This window comes from Oratosquilla oratoria, chromosome 11 (assembly GCF_046742065.1).
Source record: "Oratosquilla oratoria isolate Oo_2021 chromosome 11, ASM4674206v1, whole genome shotgun sequence".
NCBI lineage: Eukaryota > Metazoa > Arthropoda > Malacostraca > Stomatopoda > Squillidae > Oratosquilla > Oratosquilla oratoria.
In genome coordinates this window covers 70,695,261-70,714,646 of record NC_134787.1, presented here as the reverse complement: position 1 = coordinate 70,714,646, position 19,386 = coordinate 70,695,261, and the positions used below count along the sequence as shown (strand labels likewise).

At 37.6% G+C, this 19,386-nt stretch overlaps 1 protein-coding gene across 5 annotated transcripts in view; it reads right to left on the bottom strand.

Moving 5' to 3' along the window:
- Positions 1-875: 875 nt before the first annotated feature.
- The window catches only part of LOC143029925 (schlafen-like protein 2), a 41,551-nt gene continuing 23,040 nt past the window's right edge, over positions 876-19,386 (bottom strand). For all 5 annotated transcript variants that reach the window (XM_076193130.1, XM_076193132.1, XM_076193133.1 and 2 more), the window contains exons 2-6: positions 15,707-16,039; positions 14,994-15,227; positions 5,348-5,441; positions 3,596-3,763; positions 876-1,077 (exon numbers count right to left, since the gene is read on the bottom strand). In XM_076193130.1, coding sequence (XP_076049245.1) covers positions 943-1,077; positions 3,596-3,763; positions 5,348-5,441; positions 14,994-15,227; positions 15,707-16,011 — 936 coding nt within the window. In that variant the 5' untranslated portion in view covers positions 16,012-16,039 and the 3' untranslated portion in view covers positions 876-942. The remainder of the gene's footprint in view (positions 1,078-3,595; positions 3,764-5,347; positions 5,442-14,993; positions 15,228-15,706; positions 16,040-19,386) is intronic.

The following is a 19,386-nucleotide window of genomic DNA, read 5'->3' as shown; positions in this document are numbered from 1 at the left end:
GTAAATATCTGCTACCCCCCTCCAAGACCCTGCCCTCCAATTTCCTTATAAAAGTTAAGAGTCTTGAACTACATGGTGTACTGAAAAGAACAGTAACACTGATATCTTCCTCCTTTTTGATTGCATATACAGTGCTTTTGTTCACAAAGTAGACTACATTCTTGCTACAGCAGAATTGTACTTTCCCTTCTATAATTTATCCAGCACTTTTACTTTATCCAGCAGAGTCATCTTTAGGTGTTTAGGAATGCCCTCAGATGTCTTGGTGGATATTACAGTAGTAGGAGATGAAATAAGATGGTAAACTATATCAAGTGTAGCACAAGCATGGACACAGTGAGAATGAGAGTCCCAAGTACAGCACAGGAATGTGTAGGTGTGCAGTGGGCAGTATGCATTATGTGGTGTATGATTTGAATGTATTTCTACATTTTTTGCTTCAAAATTGTACTTTTATATTTCCTGGTGGCAAATCACAAATAATTGAAACTACAAATATCAAAACCATGAATATTAAGGGATAACTTTATCTTAATTTGATCTATGCCTACACAAATTATCTCAGATCATATTAACCTGATATCTCATGATGTTCAAGGAAGCCTCTGGCTATTCTAGTGAAAAGCCATATAAAATCACCTACACCCAAAGATACAACCCTAAGGAGCTAGCATATGCTCCCTAGACTATACCCATGTATGGGTATTTGTAATACAATTTGATACTAGATAACAATTTTCAGTTGTCTCTGGGTAGTAAATTGTCTAAAAATCTCATTTCATGATTGCAACTGAACAAAATAAGATAATTTGCTTTAAAATTCAACTTTTATGAGCACAAAATCCTAATTTTTGGTGAAATGAAAGTGGAAGGAATATTCTATATTCTTTGGTACTCTGTATTTAGAAACTGAATTCAAAGTTGAATAAATCAAATGCATTTCTATTCAAATTTGACCTGGTGCTTCTCAGCAAGTTTTTGAAGGAATTGGATTTGTTCCAAGAGTTTCTCCTTCTTGATGACATAGTGACGTTCCACACGATGAACCAAGAGTTGTCGTACTTCATTCAGGCAAAGCTGTTTGAGAGCAAAATTAAATGTGGAAAAGAGCTTGTCTTTATGGTGCATAAACATAAAGATGACCTGAATTACATCCAGGATGAGGTCTTCTTACATATCTTTTATTGACTTAACTCTATAGTCAGGGTGTTGTATTAAGCTTGGCATTAACTAGTTTACAGTGTACCCTCTAAATCACCAAACTCACTAACAAACAAGTTCTTTCTAGAACACTTTAAAGTGGTAACAAAAAATTGTACAATGTTTAGTTTTAATTGGTACACAGTTGTATAGTTTGGCATGGTCAGTGGCTTGTAAAGTGTTAACTCACTTTCATTCATGCTCCCATTCTTATGCCTCTCAGAGAAATTTCTCATGATGTTATGGTGCTAATTATGGCTAAAACGTCCTACACCACATTCAGGTAGTAGGTATCCTAAGAAAACCTTAACTCTGGAAGAAAGACTACTTTAGAAAATAATGGTGGTTTTTCACTACATAGATGAAATGAGGTGCTATCAACATGCCTGCAAGAGGTAGTATCATCAATAGAGACGATATGGAATCCAAACCCCTGCTGGCTGAACATCCATCTTTCTTCTCACAAACTTAACAATCTTTTCCCTTTTACTCTCATACCACATCCATGCACATTTTATTACCCAATTACTAGGGTTCTGGGAAGAGATCTCCCAGACCCTTTTACAACTTGAATTTTTGTAAGAGAATAATTTAGTGGAGAATCCTTAGTCCCTTCACTCCATCCCATTTTGTTGCCATATATGATATACATTGGATCATGGTGGCAGCATTCTTCCCCTCCCCCAAAATAAGAACAGGAAAAAGTAGTCATATAAGTGGTAAAGAACAGGTTCAAGGGGGCAACATAAAGTAGAGACAATAGTAGCATAAAAGTATCATCAAACTTTTATGAGTAGAGACTTTAAACTTTTTCACAGACAAATGATGTGCAGCTCTTGTCCATAGAAGCACCCCCAAAAATAGTCCCTAAAGTAGTGAGTGTGTTACCATGCAGTCAATAACCCAATACATACATACAAAGACCACAAGGTCCCTTCTCTTTATGAGTTGAGTGGTCTAGTCAAAGAATATACTTATCTTTCTCACCCATCCCAATCACATCTAAAAGCCCCTTGTTGACCAGTCTACCTGAGCTCCTGGTATATGAAGGGTCATCCCTGTACCCTACCCACTGCTTAGGTTAGAGCAATGCAGCAAGACACAGCACCTTCATTGATGGTTTACCACCACTACCTCCATTACATGACAATCCCCCACCACCCCCAACCCCTCACCTTAACTTGAGAATTTACAGAGCAGACAGGAAGAAATCCCTTTGGGCCATATCAATTCATCGTCCATTCATGACTACTTTCCACTCGCACCTACCTCTTGCACTTTTTTCCCTGCTCAACAGACATTCTTCTTCCAATCCAAAATTCTTTTTGCCCTATCCATCCACCTCATTCTCAATTTCCCCCTCAAGTTTGCTTCACCCACCTTAACACACCACACATTTTGTTGTTCCTTCTTTACTCATTTTTTATCTGCTCAAGCCATCTCAATATTCTTTGATCAACCCCAATCTGCCAGTTCTCTTTCCATCATCACTGCCTCACCTACAAATTTTTCACTCAATCATTGAAAACTTCACAATACTTTTTAAATACTTCAACTCAAGAGACATTTAAGCTCTTCATTTCTCCCTCATCTAAATTTCAATCTCCTGCTCTATACATTGTTGTGGGCACAATCACCTGTTTATACAGTCTTCTCTTTGCATTCATCCCTAGACACCTATTTCTTGTGACATATTTCATTTCCCTAGATATTACTTATACTTTTAATCTATAATTCACCTCCAAACCCTACTCTATTCCCTGCTACATGTAACTCAAAATTGTTAAAGCTCTCTATTTCTTCCAGCCTCTCTCCTTTTAAACTTGGCTCCAGCCCATTGCTACCTTCAGTCCTTGTACGTCCTATCACTTACTTTTGCCCCATTTAGTTTCAGGTTTCTCTTCTTCCAAACCCTCCCAAACTTTGCCACCAACTACTTCAAGCTCTCCTATGAATCAGCTATACATACAATGTCAATCAATCAATTGTTGCCTCAAGTTTCACTAAAAGGAAAATCGACAGCCCCACAGTGGTTGGTAATAATACTCAGAACTAGATGCAAATGGTAAGAAGAGAGCAATTACTTACTGTCAGGTCCCCATGTATGAAAAAGTGTAAGAAATTCAGTTTAAGGTGAGAGAGATAGATCTTGGGACCAGTCTAGAGACCAAGTGAGAGCCACTTTAGGGCTGGACCTATTGATGGAGGTGGGGTTATTGGTTTTCTACTCCGTAAAATTCAAAATAGCAATTATTTTCATCAATTTTGGGCTTCCCATACTGAGGGATTAACTACAAAAAAGATGAAGAAGAGACAGGAGAAAAGGAAAAAGAAAAAGAAGAGGAAAAAGAAATGTAGGGAGGAAAAAGAAGAAAAAGAAATGAAGAAGACATACCCTTGTCTGTCTGCAAGACTGGCGGATGTAACATCCACCTGCTTCATCAAGGTGGAGTGGGGGGATTGGGGGCAGGTTGTCCTCCTGGGCATTATTTTTCTTGGTCCTTCCATGAGCATCCCAGGGATGGATGTTGATCTCACACACATAGATCATTGGGATAATACCCTGGAACAAATTGTTCTTAGGTTAAACAATACAGTTATTGCCCCAGATGCAACCATCACACACAAAACAGCAACACATTTTATGCAGCCCAACCCTAGCCATACCCTGATAACAACACAGTATTTCTTCCTTGAATGACTTACAGACTAATCCAGTGATAGGTGCCCCTCACCTTAGAGCCATGGTATCTGAATTTTTCATTATCCAGATATCCAATTCTATCAAGGCTCTACCACATAAAACTGTACACTCACAAAAAATAGGCATTTGTGTCTATATTCTTTATAACAAATAATGATTTTACAAAAAAAAAAAAAAAAAAAAAAAAAAAATAATGTCAGGTAAAGCCAGATTTGGAAACACTGTAACTAGAAGTATATGGAAAAATAGACCTTACTTGTCTGTTTTTTACAATCCAAGAAATATCAGCTTCCCTGCAGCTTAAGCTGTTTGCCCCCTCCCCTTCTTTGATAAAATAAAACACATACATACATACATACATATACCAAGGCTTTTTCCCCCTTCCAAGGGAGGTAGCCAAAAAGGGAAAGGCATAAAAACACTCCCACCCATTTCATCCCCAAATACACTCCACACCCCTCCCACCCTTCCTCTCATCTGAGCACCTCCTGGATGACGGGTCATCCCTGCACCCCGCCCACCGCCCTGGGTCAGAAGCAGTGTCGCAAGACACAGTACATCCACAGCAAGGCCGCTTCATTTAATCGGCGACCCCCCCTCTCCGTCCCCCCTTGCATATAAGGAGAGGACGGGGAGAAATCACTTCGGGCTGCGTCAAAATTTACTCACACATACTACCCCACCCCCCTGCCCATTCCTCCTCATGCAGTCACAACATCATCCATATACAACCATTCTCCACTCACCTCTGTCTTCCGTCCTCTCCCTTCCTTCCTCAACAGACATTCCCCTCTTCCCCAAAGCCCCTTCACCCCATCCATCCACCTCATCCTAGGACGTCCCCTCATGTTCACTCCCTCCACATCTGCCTTCCATACCTCTTTTACTAGTCTTTCTTCACTCATTCTTTCCATATGTCCAAACCATCCTAATATTCTTTCATCAACCCTCTCTCCCAAATCCTTTTTCACCCCTGTTCTCCTCCTCACCTCCTCATTTCTCACTCTATCTAGCCTAGTAACCCCCGCCATACTTCTCAGACACCTCATCTCAAACACATTCAAACTCCTTCTCTCTTCTTCTCTTATGTTCCACGTTTCTGCCCCATACAGTGCTGTTGGCACAATCACTCCTTCATACAGTCTCCTCTTCGCATCCATTCCCAAATGTCTATTTCTCATTACACTCTTTAAACCACCAAGGCATTTACTCGCTTCTCTCAATCTACATTCTACCTCCACCTTCACTCCACCTTTTCCTGCTACACTTGCACCCAAGTATCTAAAACTAACCACTTCCTCCAGTCGCTCTCCCTTAATGTTCACTTCCAGTCTACTGCCACTTTCACCCCTTGTACATCTCATCACCTTACTTTTACCCACATTTATCTTTAGCTTCAAAAAGGTAATAATAATGATAATGATAAAATAAATAGATACTTACAATTGAACGCTGAGCACAGTGATCATGATCACACCAACAATAGTGTGGCTGAGCAACATGATGTTTCTTGGCTCTTCGAGCTTCATTCACTTTCCTGCAACAGTATCAATATTGTGTAATGTTACAGTATAAAAAGTACTTTTTCTTAGGAGACAGGGTTCTTATTTTATACAAAAGATGAGTTCTAAGTACATATGGTGCGGTTACGGGCATACAGTTGGCACCCCTGGCACAGGTTCAAGGGTCACTGTCTAGGTAGGCGAAAGGGGCATTGGCAGGCGTGCAGGGTAGTGCATATGTGAGGTGAATTGTGAGAAAGTGTGAATAGTAGAAGTGCACCAGAAGAAAAATGCAGACAAACCTTAGCTAGAGTAGGATTGATAGGCAATACAAGTGAAAGAGAAACTAAAGATGAGCGTCATATTAAATGAAGAAGACAAAGAAGAACCAGGAACTGACATGGACAAGGTAAGTGAAACGTTGCTCCATTACTAAAAGTTATCTAGACATGGCCAAGGCAACTAGTATGAAGGAACCATTCAAGATGAGTAATATAACTCTAAAACTATTTGATGGCAATGGAGATGTGGCCGCGTGGCTCAAAAAGGCAGAATTAGTGGCAAAATTAACCAGTGTCACCAATGTCGTGAGCTATATTGCCCTTACCCTGGAAGGTGACACATTGACCATCTACCTAGAAATGAACGAGAGTGATCAAACAGATGCAGAGAAGTTGGAAAAGAGGCTGGAGGTGTTTACTGAGAGTGCATTTGAATTGTTTAATTAGCTACAAAGAATGTTCTGGGCTAGCCAACAGGTCGACGTTTTTGCAAACAAAATTAGAAGATTAGCAGTACTATCGACATTCAAAGGTGAAGGTTTAGAGCAATTAATCAGAATGCTGTTTGTGAATGGCTTTCCAGACCACATATCAGCTGGGCTACAAGAAGTAGATAATGTCATGTCTGCGAGCATGGATGCATTGATAGTCCATGTTAGACTTCTCACAAGGACACAGAAGGGTAAGCCTTTAGTTGCCATGGCAACCAAGAAACTGCAAGGCCCTGTACGAGACCAAGGGTCAAGGTGCCAGCCAAATGACTCCCATGGGAAAAAGGGGGATGCGCCACTGGACCAGACCCCACCAGCTGATAGAAAAGGGAAAATGCAGGAGTTCAGGGGTGACCACAGCTGATGGAGGGGACCACCTAGGATATGCTGTTATACGTGTAATCGCTTAGGGCACCTCATGAGGGATTATAGAAAGACAGAGATTATCTGTTATGAATGCAAAGTTCCTGGAGATATAGCTCAACAATACGAGCAGTGAAATGGACAAGGGACGGCTGCTGTGCGAGCTGCCACCCAATCAATATATGGGCGCTATCCAACTGTATGCAGATTGTAGATGTCTGGTTGAGAGAAGACATGCAAATGCACTAGTTGATTCCAGTTGTTCAACCATGATTGTAACGGCCGACCTGATTAAAGGATTCAGACAGAGATATGGCCCTGATAACATTTGATGTCGCAAGACACAGCACATCCACAGCAAGACCGCTTCATACATTCGGCGACCCCCCCCCCCCCCCCCACTCTCCATCCCCCCATGCAGAAAAGGAGAAGATGGGGACAAACCCCTTCGGGCTGCATCAAAACTTTTTTCTCATACATACTTCCTCAACCCCCATCCCCCACCCACTCCCCCTCATGCATCACAGCATCATCTATACACAACCCCTCTTCATTCACCCCTATCTTCTGTCCTCTCCCGTCCTTCCTCCACAGACATTCCTCTCTTTTGTAATGCCCCTTTCACCCCATCCATCCATCTCATCCTAGGACACCCCCTCATATTCACTCCTTCCACCTCTGCCTTCCACACTTCTTTTATATATCTTTCTTCACTCATTCTTTCCATGTGTCCAAACCATCCTAATACTCTTTCATCAACCCTATCTCCCAGTTCCCTTTCCACCCCTGTTCTCCTCCTCACCTCCTCATTTCTCACTCTATCCAACTTAGTAACCCTTATCATACTTCTCAGACATTTCATCTCAAACGCATTCAAACTCCTTCTCTCTTCCTCTCTCATGTTCCATGTTTCTGCCCCATACAATGCTGTTGGCACAATCACTCCTTCATATAACCTTCATAATCCCCTTCCCATATAATACAACTAGGTAAATACAGTACCTATATTGAAGAATAAAGTTGGCTGCTATGAACAGAAACTCAGAGAGGGGGTGAGGGATGACTTTCACTTCAAAGTAGAGCAGTGGATTGATGGGGCAATTTTGAGTCCTTGGGAGGTGCTGGTGGAGGATGGAAACTTGCCTCTGATGGCAGTGATGCAGCCAACCAAGAACAAAGTGCGACTGGTGTTGGATTTCCAAAAGCTGAACCAGTTCATAAGATGTCATACTGGCGATGATTTTGTAGACACATGTAAGGAGACCCTATGCAAATGGCGCCAAATGAGGGGGGTATCCACAATTGTAGATCTGTGGGTGGCTTATCTGCAAATTCATGTGGCAAAGAAGCTATGGAAATATCAACTGATAAAATACAAAGGTAAAACATATTGCTTTACCAGACTGGGGCTTGGGCTGTGCTCAGCTCTGATGATAATGACAAGGATCCTGAAGACAGTACTGGAGAAGAATGAAATGATGAAGAAAGGTATGGACTCCTACCTCAATGACATATTGATGGATGATATGACTGTAACGGCGTCAGACATAGTGGAGCACTTAGCTCAGTTTGGATTGGTCTTGAAGGAGCTGGAACCGATGGAAAGAGGAACAGTGTTGGGACTGCGACTAGAGAGAGATGGGAATAGAAACCTGACATTCAAGAGAGGCACCAAGATCCCAAATGTATCAGATGAGATGAGCAGATGAGAGCTCTTCTTGCTGTGTGGCAAATTGGCTGGTCACTACCTGATCACCCAGTTGGCTCTGTGCAGTATGCAGTTATATTAAGAGGTGGTTAGGGTCGAAGGATTGGGGAGGGCATGCTCACAAAGGAGTAACAAAGGATTACAAAGGCAGAGCATGCCGATTGGAAATCTTTTGGTCCATATCTAGGTCAGATGCAAAAAAAAATTATAATAATGATAAATAAATGAATAAATAAAAACTATAATAATGTAAATGATAATATATAAAATATATAAATAAATGCATAGGTATAGTTAAATAATAAACAAACAGGTAAATAGTAAATAATAATAAATTGACACATAACTAATTATAAATGAGAAGCAAGCAAATAATAATAAACAAACAAACAAATGATAACAAAACAAATAAAAAAATAATATAAAATAAATTATAGTCATTACAGCATCTTGCTTATTTACTTAGTTTACCTAGTTGTATTTACCTAGTTGCATTTTGCAGGAAGGGGAGCTACGCTCATGGTGTCCCGCCTTTGTATCTTGCAGTGTCTAGTTTGCTCTTAAACTCATGAATGGTTTTTGCACACACTATTTCATTGTCCAGTTTGTTCCAAGTGTCCACCACTCTTATGTGGAAAACTGTTTTTCTTCAGATCTCTTCTATAGCTGTGTTTTTTTTATTTTCTTTCCATGTCCTCTTGTGCTTCTCTTGTCCCAGTTTAACAAGTCCTCTTTATCAAGTATTTCTGTGCCTTTCATGATTCTGTAGATGGTCAGTAGGTCACCTCTCTCTCTTCTTTGCTCCAGAGTTGGTAACTCCAGTTTAGCCAATCTCTCCTTATATGACAAGTTTGCAAGTGCAGGTGCCATTTTTGTGGCTGCTCTCTGGATTCTTTCTATTTTCTTTATATTCTTTTTGGTACTGGGTGACCACAATGTCACCGCATATTCTAGTCTAGGCCTTATCAGTATGACCAATACTTTTTTGATAATTTCTTTGTCCAAATATGTAAATGCCACTTTTATTGATCTTAGCAAGTTGTAGGATTCTCCGACAATTTTGTTTATCTGTTTATCATAGGACAAGTTGTTTGAGATAATTACACCCAAATCTTTTTTGGATCTCTCCTTTACCTCCTTGGTTCCAATTTTATATTGTCCTGATATTCTATTTTTGCTTTTTCCAAACTCCATTATGCTACACTTGTTAATATTGAAGTCCACTTCCTATTTCTGACTCCAGATCTTCCTGCAGTGATTCGCAATCCTTTTCAGTTTTTACTTTCCTTAACAGTTTAGCATCGTCTGCAAAGAAGCTCATATAACATTTCACATCATCATCCATGTCATTCACATAAATAGCAAACATTATTGGAGCCAATATAGATCCTTTCTTGCAATACTCCACTGATCACCTCCTATATGTTCCAGTTTTTTAAAATAATTTTTTGTGTGGTATTTTGTCAAAAGCTTTTTGTAAGTCCAGGAAGGCACAATCAGCCCATCCATTCCTTTCTTGCACTATGTCTATATTAATCTTGAGTAGAAACATATTAAGTTTGTGGTACATGATCTTCTTTGTCTGAACCCAAATTGTCTTGGATTTATTATATTCCAGGTGTTTTACCCATCTATTCTTGATGATTTTCTCACAAATTCTGGCTATAGTGCTTGTTAGTGAGACTGGCCTACAGTTAGTTGGTTCTTCCTTGTTTCCTCCTTTATATATAGGTACAATGTTAGCATTTTTCCAGTCTTTTGGTATTTTTCCTTCTTTAAGTGAGCAACTTATTATGTTATGTACTTTGTCTGTTAGTTCTTCTTTGCATTCTTTTAAAATCTAATTTGCATTTCCATCCAGGCCATGTTATTTCCTGACGTCAAGGTTTGATAGATGTTCCATTATTTCTTTTTGTGTTATTGTTACCTCATTCATGGGGAGAGATTGCCTATCATTTCCTTCATTCCAATATTGTGCTTTCTCTCTAGTGACGACAGATTTGAAGTGATTATTCATGACTTCGGCCATTTCTAATTCTTCTGTGTATTCTATATTCCCTTGGCATAGTTTCACCATTTGCTGTTTGTTTTCAAGTTTACCATTCATGTATTGATAGAATAGCTTGGGGTGCTCTTTGCATTTATCTATAATATCCTTTTCATGGTTCCTTTTTCCTCTCTTCTCACTTTAACATACTCATTTCTATAGTTTATATAAACTTGTAATTTTCCAGGTTTTTATATTTTCTCTATCTTTTCCAAGCTCTGCTCCTATCTTTTGCCTCACTGCATCTTTTGTTGAACCAGCATTTAATGTACACTCTCTAGCTTCTGTCTTGGTACATGCCTATTCACTCCTTCATTGTAATTATCCATCAAGATATCCCATTTCTCTTCCACTTTTGTCTCTTCCATGTAAAATTTTTCCCAGTTTGCACTCTGGAAGAATTTTTTTAATTTTGCAAAGTCCGTTTTGTTGTACATCAATCTTCCTTTCCTCTGCTTTTTATTTCTCTCCATGTATATTTCGTCCTTTAGTTCAGTTTCAATGAGTATATGGTCACTTTTTCCAATTGGTGTCTTGTATTGGATTTTATCCACAATTTCAGGTTCTGTTGTAAACATTAAATCTAGTTTCGATGGCTCATCATTATTTCTGTATCTGGTGTTTTCATTGACCCACTGAGTCATTGTATATTCCATGGTCATGTCCAGTAGCACATTGCCCCATAAGTCTTCTCCTCCTCTCACTGTCATGTTCTTCCAACAAATTTCTTTGCAATTGAAGTCCCTCATAATTACCAGATTACCCCCGCCCATTAGTATCTCATCTAATGATTGCCTTGTACCTTGTAGCATTTTCGCATGCTCTTTCCCTTTCCAAGCATTCGTTTTTGGGGGCACATAAGTCACCAAAAACTTTCTGCTTTTCACGTTCTTGTCTTCGACTTTTATCATGATCAGTTCTACATTACCTTTGCCCTCTGCAATTTTTGTCAAATTCAAGTTTTTCTTGGCCAAGAATATGATTCCTCCTCCCTATTTCTTGTCTCTGTTTTTAATCCAGTAAATGTATAGTCCATGTCCAACATCGATTGATGGTATTTCTCCCCTTAGTATACTCTCCACGATTCACATTATGTCTGGATTTTCTTCTAGCAGGTAATCATTACGTTCATTCAGTCCTGAAATTAATCCGTCAATGTTGGTATAGGCCAATTTCAATTTTCTTCTTTCTCCATTTTTTTTTTTTCTTGTCTTTGATTCACCCATTCTGATGTACCATTTCCTCAGTCTCATGTCGATTACTCTCCAATAGAATTCCTTGCTTTTGGTCTCCATTCTCTTCACGCTTTTTTTTTTTCTTTGCTTCATCTCTTGATGTCTTCTCTTTTTCTAATTCCTCAATACTCATTTCTCTTTTTGTCCATATCTTATTGTACTTTTCGCTCCTTGCCAAGTTACCTACTTTTTCAAATATGTCTTCTACTACCATTTGTAATCTTAATTTTATCTTTAGGAGTCGATTTCTATCCTTAGAATAGTAACCAATCCTATATGCATCGTCTATACCTTTCCCTGCATCTTGGTCTCCATCCTGAATTTCTTTTAGGATTGCTATTGCTGTCTCTTTTTCTTCTTTTTCTCTCATGTACCTCGCCAGACCATATTTTTCTTTAAGTCCATATACCACAATACATTTTTTCCTATCCACTGTGTCTCTGACCCAATTTGCCTTTTCATTAATTACTTGGATAATTGTGTCTTTTGCATTTTCCTGCATTTGTTGTTGGACTATTTCTTAGAACACATTTCTTTATTTTCAATGTTTTCCTTCCATTTCTTAATCTTTTGGATACTTTCTTCACCTAAGTTCTCTTCGATTTTTCCAGTCCTTTCTTGTATTTTGTTTCCCTTTTTTTTTAAAGTTTTCGCTATTGGTAGTATCATTAATTCTCTTCTTTTCGTTATCACTCTTCAGTTCTCTTATATCATTTTTCATTTCCTTAATCGCGTTTCTTAGATCCAAGTTAGTTTTCCTCAGGTCGGAAATTTCAATGTTTGCTTGTGCTAAGCAATCCATAAGTCCAACAATTTCGTTCCTTAAGTCCATAATTTCATTCTCCCACCGTATCTTATTTTTGCTCATTTCCCTTTCTATCTCTAAGATTTGACTTAAACTCCTTCTTTCATACTTACTAAATCCAGAAAAAGCATCATTGTGATATTCCCTCATGGTCGCTGGAGTCTTGTAAAGTTTGTTTACATCGGGGTTCAGCATGGCGTCACTAGATGGCTCTGATTCGAAGTTGTCGTTTGAGTTAGACTTTTCGTTATTTTCATTCTTTTTTTTTTTGCTAATTACATCGTAATACATTTAACTAGCACTGCAGAAATATCATTTCAGACACCCACGATTTCTCCCCTCCCATACAATACGAACCAGGTTTCCTTTTTCGTTGTTTATCCTCTTCTTTGGGGCCCAGCGATGAAGGTGTTGTCGGTTCTGTGATTGGTGTCTGTGCTTATCTAAATGATTCTTAAAGCTTCGAACTGAACTACATTGCACTGCCTCTGCAGGAAGTTTTATTCCATTCATTAACTACACAGTTGGCAAAGTTGTTTCTACCTACTTCCAAGTTAAATCTATTTCCAGACAGTTTGAGACCATTGTTTCTTGTCTGATTCTCATTCAAGGTGAAAATTTTGTCACTTTTGATGTTGTCAATTCCTTTTAGAATCTTAAAGACCTGTATCAAGTCACCTCTGAGTCTATGCTTTTTTAAGGAAAACATATTCATATGTTTTAGTTGATTTTCGTATGATTTATTTTTCATATTTGGAATCAGTTTTGTGGCTCGCTGTTGTACTTTTTCCAATCTGTCAATATCTTTAATGAGATTCAGTGACCATACAGAAACAGCATATTCCAAATGTAAATGAACTAACAATTTACATAGTTTGTTAATGAGTCATGGACTTTTGAAGTCAAAAGATCGTGCAATCAGTCCTAGAATCTTATTTGCTTTCTCAGAAGCAGAAATACACTGCCCAGATGATTTGATATTGTTACTGATAATTATGCTGAGATCCTTTTCACTATTCACTTTTGTTAACGAATTTCCAAATAACTTGTAATCCCACTAACTGTTATTTTTACCTATGTGCATTACCTTGCATTTTTTTTTGTGTCAAATTTCATTAGCCACTTTTCAGACCATTGCTGTAATTTATCTATATCTTCTTGAATATCTAATTGGTTTAAGTGATCATTTGTCATTTTGCACAGTTTTGTATCATCAGCAAATTTGGAAACAATAAATTTCAGTCCATGGTCTATATCATTTATATATACTATGAATAGAAGTGGCCCAAGAATGGAACCCTGAGGAACTCCACTTGTAAAAAATTTCCATCCAGAAGTCTTTCCATTTAAAACAACTCTCTGTTTTCAATCATTCAACCAATTACTAGTCCAACTAGTCCAACTAGAACAGAGGAGGATTGTGAATCATTACAATCAGACCTGGACAAAATCTGGAAATGTACTCAAAAGTGGGAAGTGAACTTCAATATCAAGAAATGTAGCATAATGGAGTTTGGAAAAAGTAAAAACAGAATTTCACATTTATAAAATTGAAGAAGAAATAAAAAAAGTGCACTCAGAAAGGGACCTTGGAGTAATAATCAGCAAAGACATGACACTGGATAAATATATAAACAAAATAATCTGAGAAACCTTCAACCTATTAAGGTCAATGAAAGTGGCATTTGACTATTTGGATGAAGAAATTATTTAAAAAATATTAGTTACATTGATTAGACCAAAACTGGAATACGCAGCAACACTATGGACACCCAGTACTAAAAAGAATATAAGGAAACTAGAAAGAATACAGAGAACAACAACAAAATTGGCACCACCTCTTTCCAAGTTAACATACGAACAAAGATTATCCAAATTGGAACTACCAACACTGGAGCAGAGAAGAGAAAGAGGTGATCTACTGACTATCTATAGCATCATGAAAGGAATGGAAATCTTTGATAGGAATGATTTACTAAAAAATGACAATAGAAATACAAGAGGTCATGAAAAGAAATTCAAAAAGGATAACTATAGAAGAGATCTGAAAAAAAAAAAAATAGCTTCCCACACAGAGTGCTGGATATCTGGAATAAATTAGATAAAGAAACAGTGTGTGCAAATACTATTCAAGATTTTACGAAAAAACTTGATGCTGAAAGATACAAAGACAGGTCACCACGAGCAGGGCTCCCTTCCCGTATAATACAACTAAATAAATAGACAGAACTACTCTAATATGAATGCAACATACATACTGCACTTACATAAAAATAAAACTGATACCACAGATAACAATTCCTTCATTCACAGATTACACAACAATGTGAGAAGACAGCACAGAGATCTTGGAATCAGTCCAGAGACTGATTGTCAGCCCCCAAGAGCTACATCTCCTTTTGAAAATGAAGGGGTTGACAGGCTTTGAAAATGGACAGCTCTGTTTTCCATTTTATTCCTCAGTTGTTGTTTGTGGATGATGCTTTGCTTGTAGCTGATTCTGAGGACAGACTTAAGTAGTTGGTGACTTAATATAGAGGGGTGGTATGAGAGGAGAAATTTGATAGTAATGAGGGATGAGATGTACAAGGAGTGATGGTGGTAGCCTAACTAAATAAACAAATATGAAAATCTTTTAACATGTCCACAGGACTTACTCTTTAACTACCTCTGATGTTTCTTGAAGTTTGGTAGATCTTACTGGAATGAACTGCACACAATACCGCCATGATGGCACAGCTGGAGTATAGTGGTTCAGAGTCCACTCAAGTGAAGCTTCTAGATGGTCCTGCTGATACTGAGTCAAGGATATTCCCTTCACTATACCAGCATCAGTCACCCCAAGGAAGATGGTGCCTCCCAAACCAGAGTTGAGCATACCACAGATGGACCTAATGGATTTGATTATTTGTGATAGGGTTACATAAGAAAAGAGGTGTATCCCAGACTGAAAGTATTGATAAATCATGTACTCCTAAACTGAGTCCATATTTCTCTTAACTAAAATCCTTACTCTACTCCAGGGTTCATGTGCCAAGTATCTATATACATTCTAATATTCTATATTCTTTGAAATTGTTACAAAAAGTGACTTTTTTCTTAATGAAGGGGTGCCATGGACATGAATGAAACAGCTTGGCATCAGTCAGAATAAAAGGATTTGTATATTCTGGTACAGATAAACATAATTGAGTCAAATGTATCAGCTTCTTCACCTAGGGGCACTATGGACATGAACAAAATAGTGTACTGGTAGACAGAAGAAAAGGATAAGTACCCTTTGATTCAGAAAGTGTTAACTACTACAAATCAGTAAAAAACATGAGATAAATACTCACACTGAGAGCAGATATTACAGAGTTAAACTTACTTAGACACTGGGGCCTTACTCCAATAGTCTTCATCTTTGACACTTGTATTCTCAATGTCATGAACTGAAATACAGCGATGACCTTTGAATTCATGATATATGTCTTCATCAAAAGGGAGTTCTTCACCTAAAACATAATATCGCTCTTCTTCTTGACTCTTTCTTTCTGCACATGAAGAAGGGTGAGTGTGGCTATGCATTGCTACAGCACTTGCCCCTTCTGACTGATTGATAGAATGACATGAAGAAAGCAGGCTTACACACTCTTTCTGTCTATCTAATTCCTCACTCTCTGGCACTTCCATGGTTTATTTCTTTATATAGTACTGATATCTGCAATAATCATGAAAATGTGTATACTATTCATCTATGATCATCATGTTTGTTACATTTGTTGCATAAAAGAATCATCCTGAAAGTAAACTCAGTTATGCAATAATAGGGTATATATTTATTTCCCATATTTCAATATAAATAAAAGAAGATATATTCATCTTAAATTGTGAAGAAATAATAAACAGGAAACAAACTCAATTTCGAAACACTTTCAGAACATAATAAAGATAAAATAAAAGGAAAAATAATTGGTCAAAACAACTTGTATGTAGCACTAGTAAGGTCACATGTAGAATATGGGAACCAAGTGTGGGTTCCTTATTTAAAAAAGGATATAGATGCACTGTAGGAATGCAGAGAAGAGCCACCAGGCTCATCTCAGAGCCAATGTTCCCTCTAAGTTTTTGCTGTGAGTATTTACCTAGTTGTATCTTACAGGAAGGGGAGCTATGCTCGTGGTGTCCTGTTTTTGTGTCCTGCAGTGTCTAGTTTGCTCTTAAATTCATGTATAGCTTTTGCACACATTGTTTCATCCATTTTGTTCCAGACATCCACCACTCTGTGTGGATTTTTTTTCCCCAGGTTTCTTCTATAACTGTCCTTTTTGAGTTTCTTCTTATGTCCCCTTGTATTTCTCTTATCCTAATTTAGTAAGTCCTCTCTATCAAGGACTTCCATGCCTTTCATGATTCTGTAGATGGTCAGAAGGTCACCTCTTTCTCTTCGTTGTTCCAGAGTCGGTAAATTCAGTTTTTACAACCTCTTCTCATATGACAGTTCTGAAAGTTTTGGGGCCATCTTTGTAGTTGCTCTCTGGATTCTTTCAATTTTCTTTATATTCTTTAGGTATTGTGTGACCATAGTATTGCAGTATAATCCAGTCTAGGCCTTATTAGTATGACTAGTATTTTTTTTTTAACCATTTCTTCATCCAAATAGGTAAAAGCCATCTTTATTGATCTTAGCAAGTTGTAGGATTCTCCAATAATTTTGTTTATCTGTTTATCGGGGGACATGTCATTTGTGATGATTTCTCTCAGGCCTTTTTCAGATCCCACTTTCTTTACTTCCTTTGTTCCAATTTTATATTATCCTGATATTCTTTTTTTTTTTACTTTTTCCGAATTTCATTATGCTACATTTCTTGATGCTAAAGTCTATTTCCCACTTCTGACTCCATTTCCAAACCTTGTTCAGGTCTCTCTGCAGCAATTCACAATCTATTTCAGTATTTACTTTCCTCAGCAATTTAGTATTGTCTGCAAAGATGCTCATGTAACATTCCACTTCTTCATCCATGTCATTCACATAAAAAGCAAACATTATTAGAGCCAATACATGTCCCTGTGGAACTCCACTAATCACCTCTTCCCAAGCTGAACTCTTTTTGTCTGAGCACTACCCTCATTTTCCATGCAAAAAATCCTCCTTCCAGTTTAGTAGTTTACCTTGTTTCACTCCTATGTTTTCAAGTTTTTTTTTTGTTTTTTTTTAATAATTTTTCATGTGGCACTTTGTTGAAGGCTTTTTGTAAGTCTAGGAAAGCACAATCAGCCCATCCATTCCTTTCTTGTATTATATCTATTAGTCTTGAGTAGAAACAGATTAAGTTTGTGGCACATGATCTTCCCTGTCTGAATCCAAATTGTCTCAGATTTATTATATTGTTTTCTTCCAGGTGTTTTATCCATCTATTCTTAATAACTTTTTCACAAATTTTGGCTACAGTGCTTGTAAGGGAAACTGGTCTGTAATTTGTTGGATCTTCTTTGTTTCCTCCTTTATATATTGGTACAATATTGGCATTTTCCAGTCATTTGGTATTTTTTCTTCTTTGAGTAAGCAACTTATTATGTGCAGAATTTTACTTGTGGAAACTTTGCCTTTTCTGAAAAGTATATGTACAACCATGAAAGTCACCATCATATTACCTCCACCAAAGCAATTATAGGTTTGATGGTTGGGAGGTTACCATATTTTTAGAGAATTTATCAAATGATGTTTGGGTGGAACTTCTTTATTGAATGGATCTTAATATTATTTGAAAACCTTGTGTGCACACATTTTTTCTTTATGTGTGCTAGTTATAAAACATATCTGTGCATATACATGCACATAGCTTAGAGGGAATGTTGCTCAGGAATGAAAGAACTTCTTCATAATGAAAGGCTCAAGAAGCTAAATTTGCTCACATGACCTAGAAGAGAAAGCAGAGACCTGATTTAAACTTTTAAAATTATCAAGAGGAAGTATGATGAGGAATGTTGTGAGTCTCTTCACTTTGAAAGGAAATAGAAATAGATAATTATAGAAATAAAGAGAAAAAAATAAAAACAGCAAGGAAAAAAATAGAAAAAAAAAACACAAGAGAATATTATTGGAAGATCTTAAAGAAGCAAGGAGGAAATCACTTAAGAAGAAACTCATTTCCACTATGAGTAACTTATATAATGCTTTACCCAAATGGGTCATAAAAGATAAAAATGCATACCAGTTCAAAAGAAGGTTTGATAAGCTATGGGAAAATCAAGAAATAAAGTAAAACTATAATGCACAAATGAAACCATCTCCCACATTCATCATAATAGGCTTTGGAACTGGAGTCACAGGCTCAGTTGAGCCTTCTTCCATAAGAGGACTATTAGTAACTGAGTAACTGTGAAAGACGAGGGTGAAGAACAAAATGAAACTTTTTTTTACTTAATTCAATGGTATACTGGATACAATTAGGGTACTGTATGCATATATAATGTTGTCATTATTAAGTAATTGTTGTCTCAAATTTCACTGAATGGAAACCCATAGGCCTATGTTGGCTGGCATCCTCAGCCTCTTACTTGGGTAGTTCTGGGAAAAAACTATAGAATGCTGTCTGTGTTATATCAGTGTGGGACAGTTTGTCACTGGCTTGGTGGTAGTAGTAGTATGGGAGAGTGTAGCACTTGTCAGATGTCAGCTTTCCTTGTATGAAAGAATAAGTGGATAAAATACAGTTCAGGTTGATAGAAATCTTGGGCCTGGTTTGGAGACAAAGTATCAGTCCCTTAGGGCTCTACCCACAGATTAAGGTAATAACTTAATTGCATTTACTTACATAATTGTATTATATAGGAGAGAAGCTGTGCTCATGGTGCCTCATCTCTTTTTCTTCAACTAATCTAGTTTTGAATTCACAGTTTTATCATTTAATGTATTCCATGAATTAATTCTCTACAGAATCTCAGTATCTTACAAATGTGTGGTTTTCAATTTGTTCAACTGACTTTGTGATGTCCTCCCACCCTCAACTGAGAGATCTCCATCAATTTTACCAACTCCTTTTAATGACCTACATTCTACAGCTA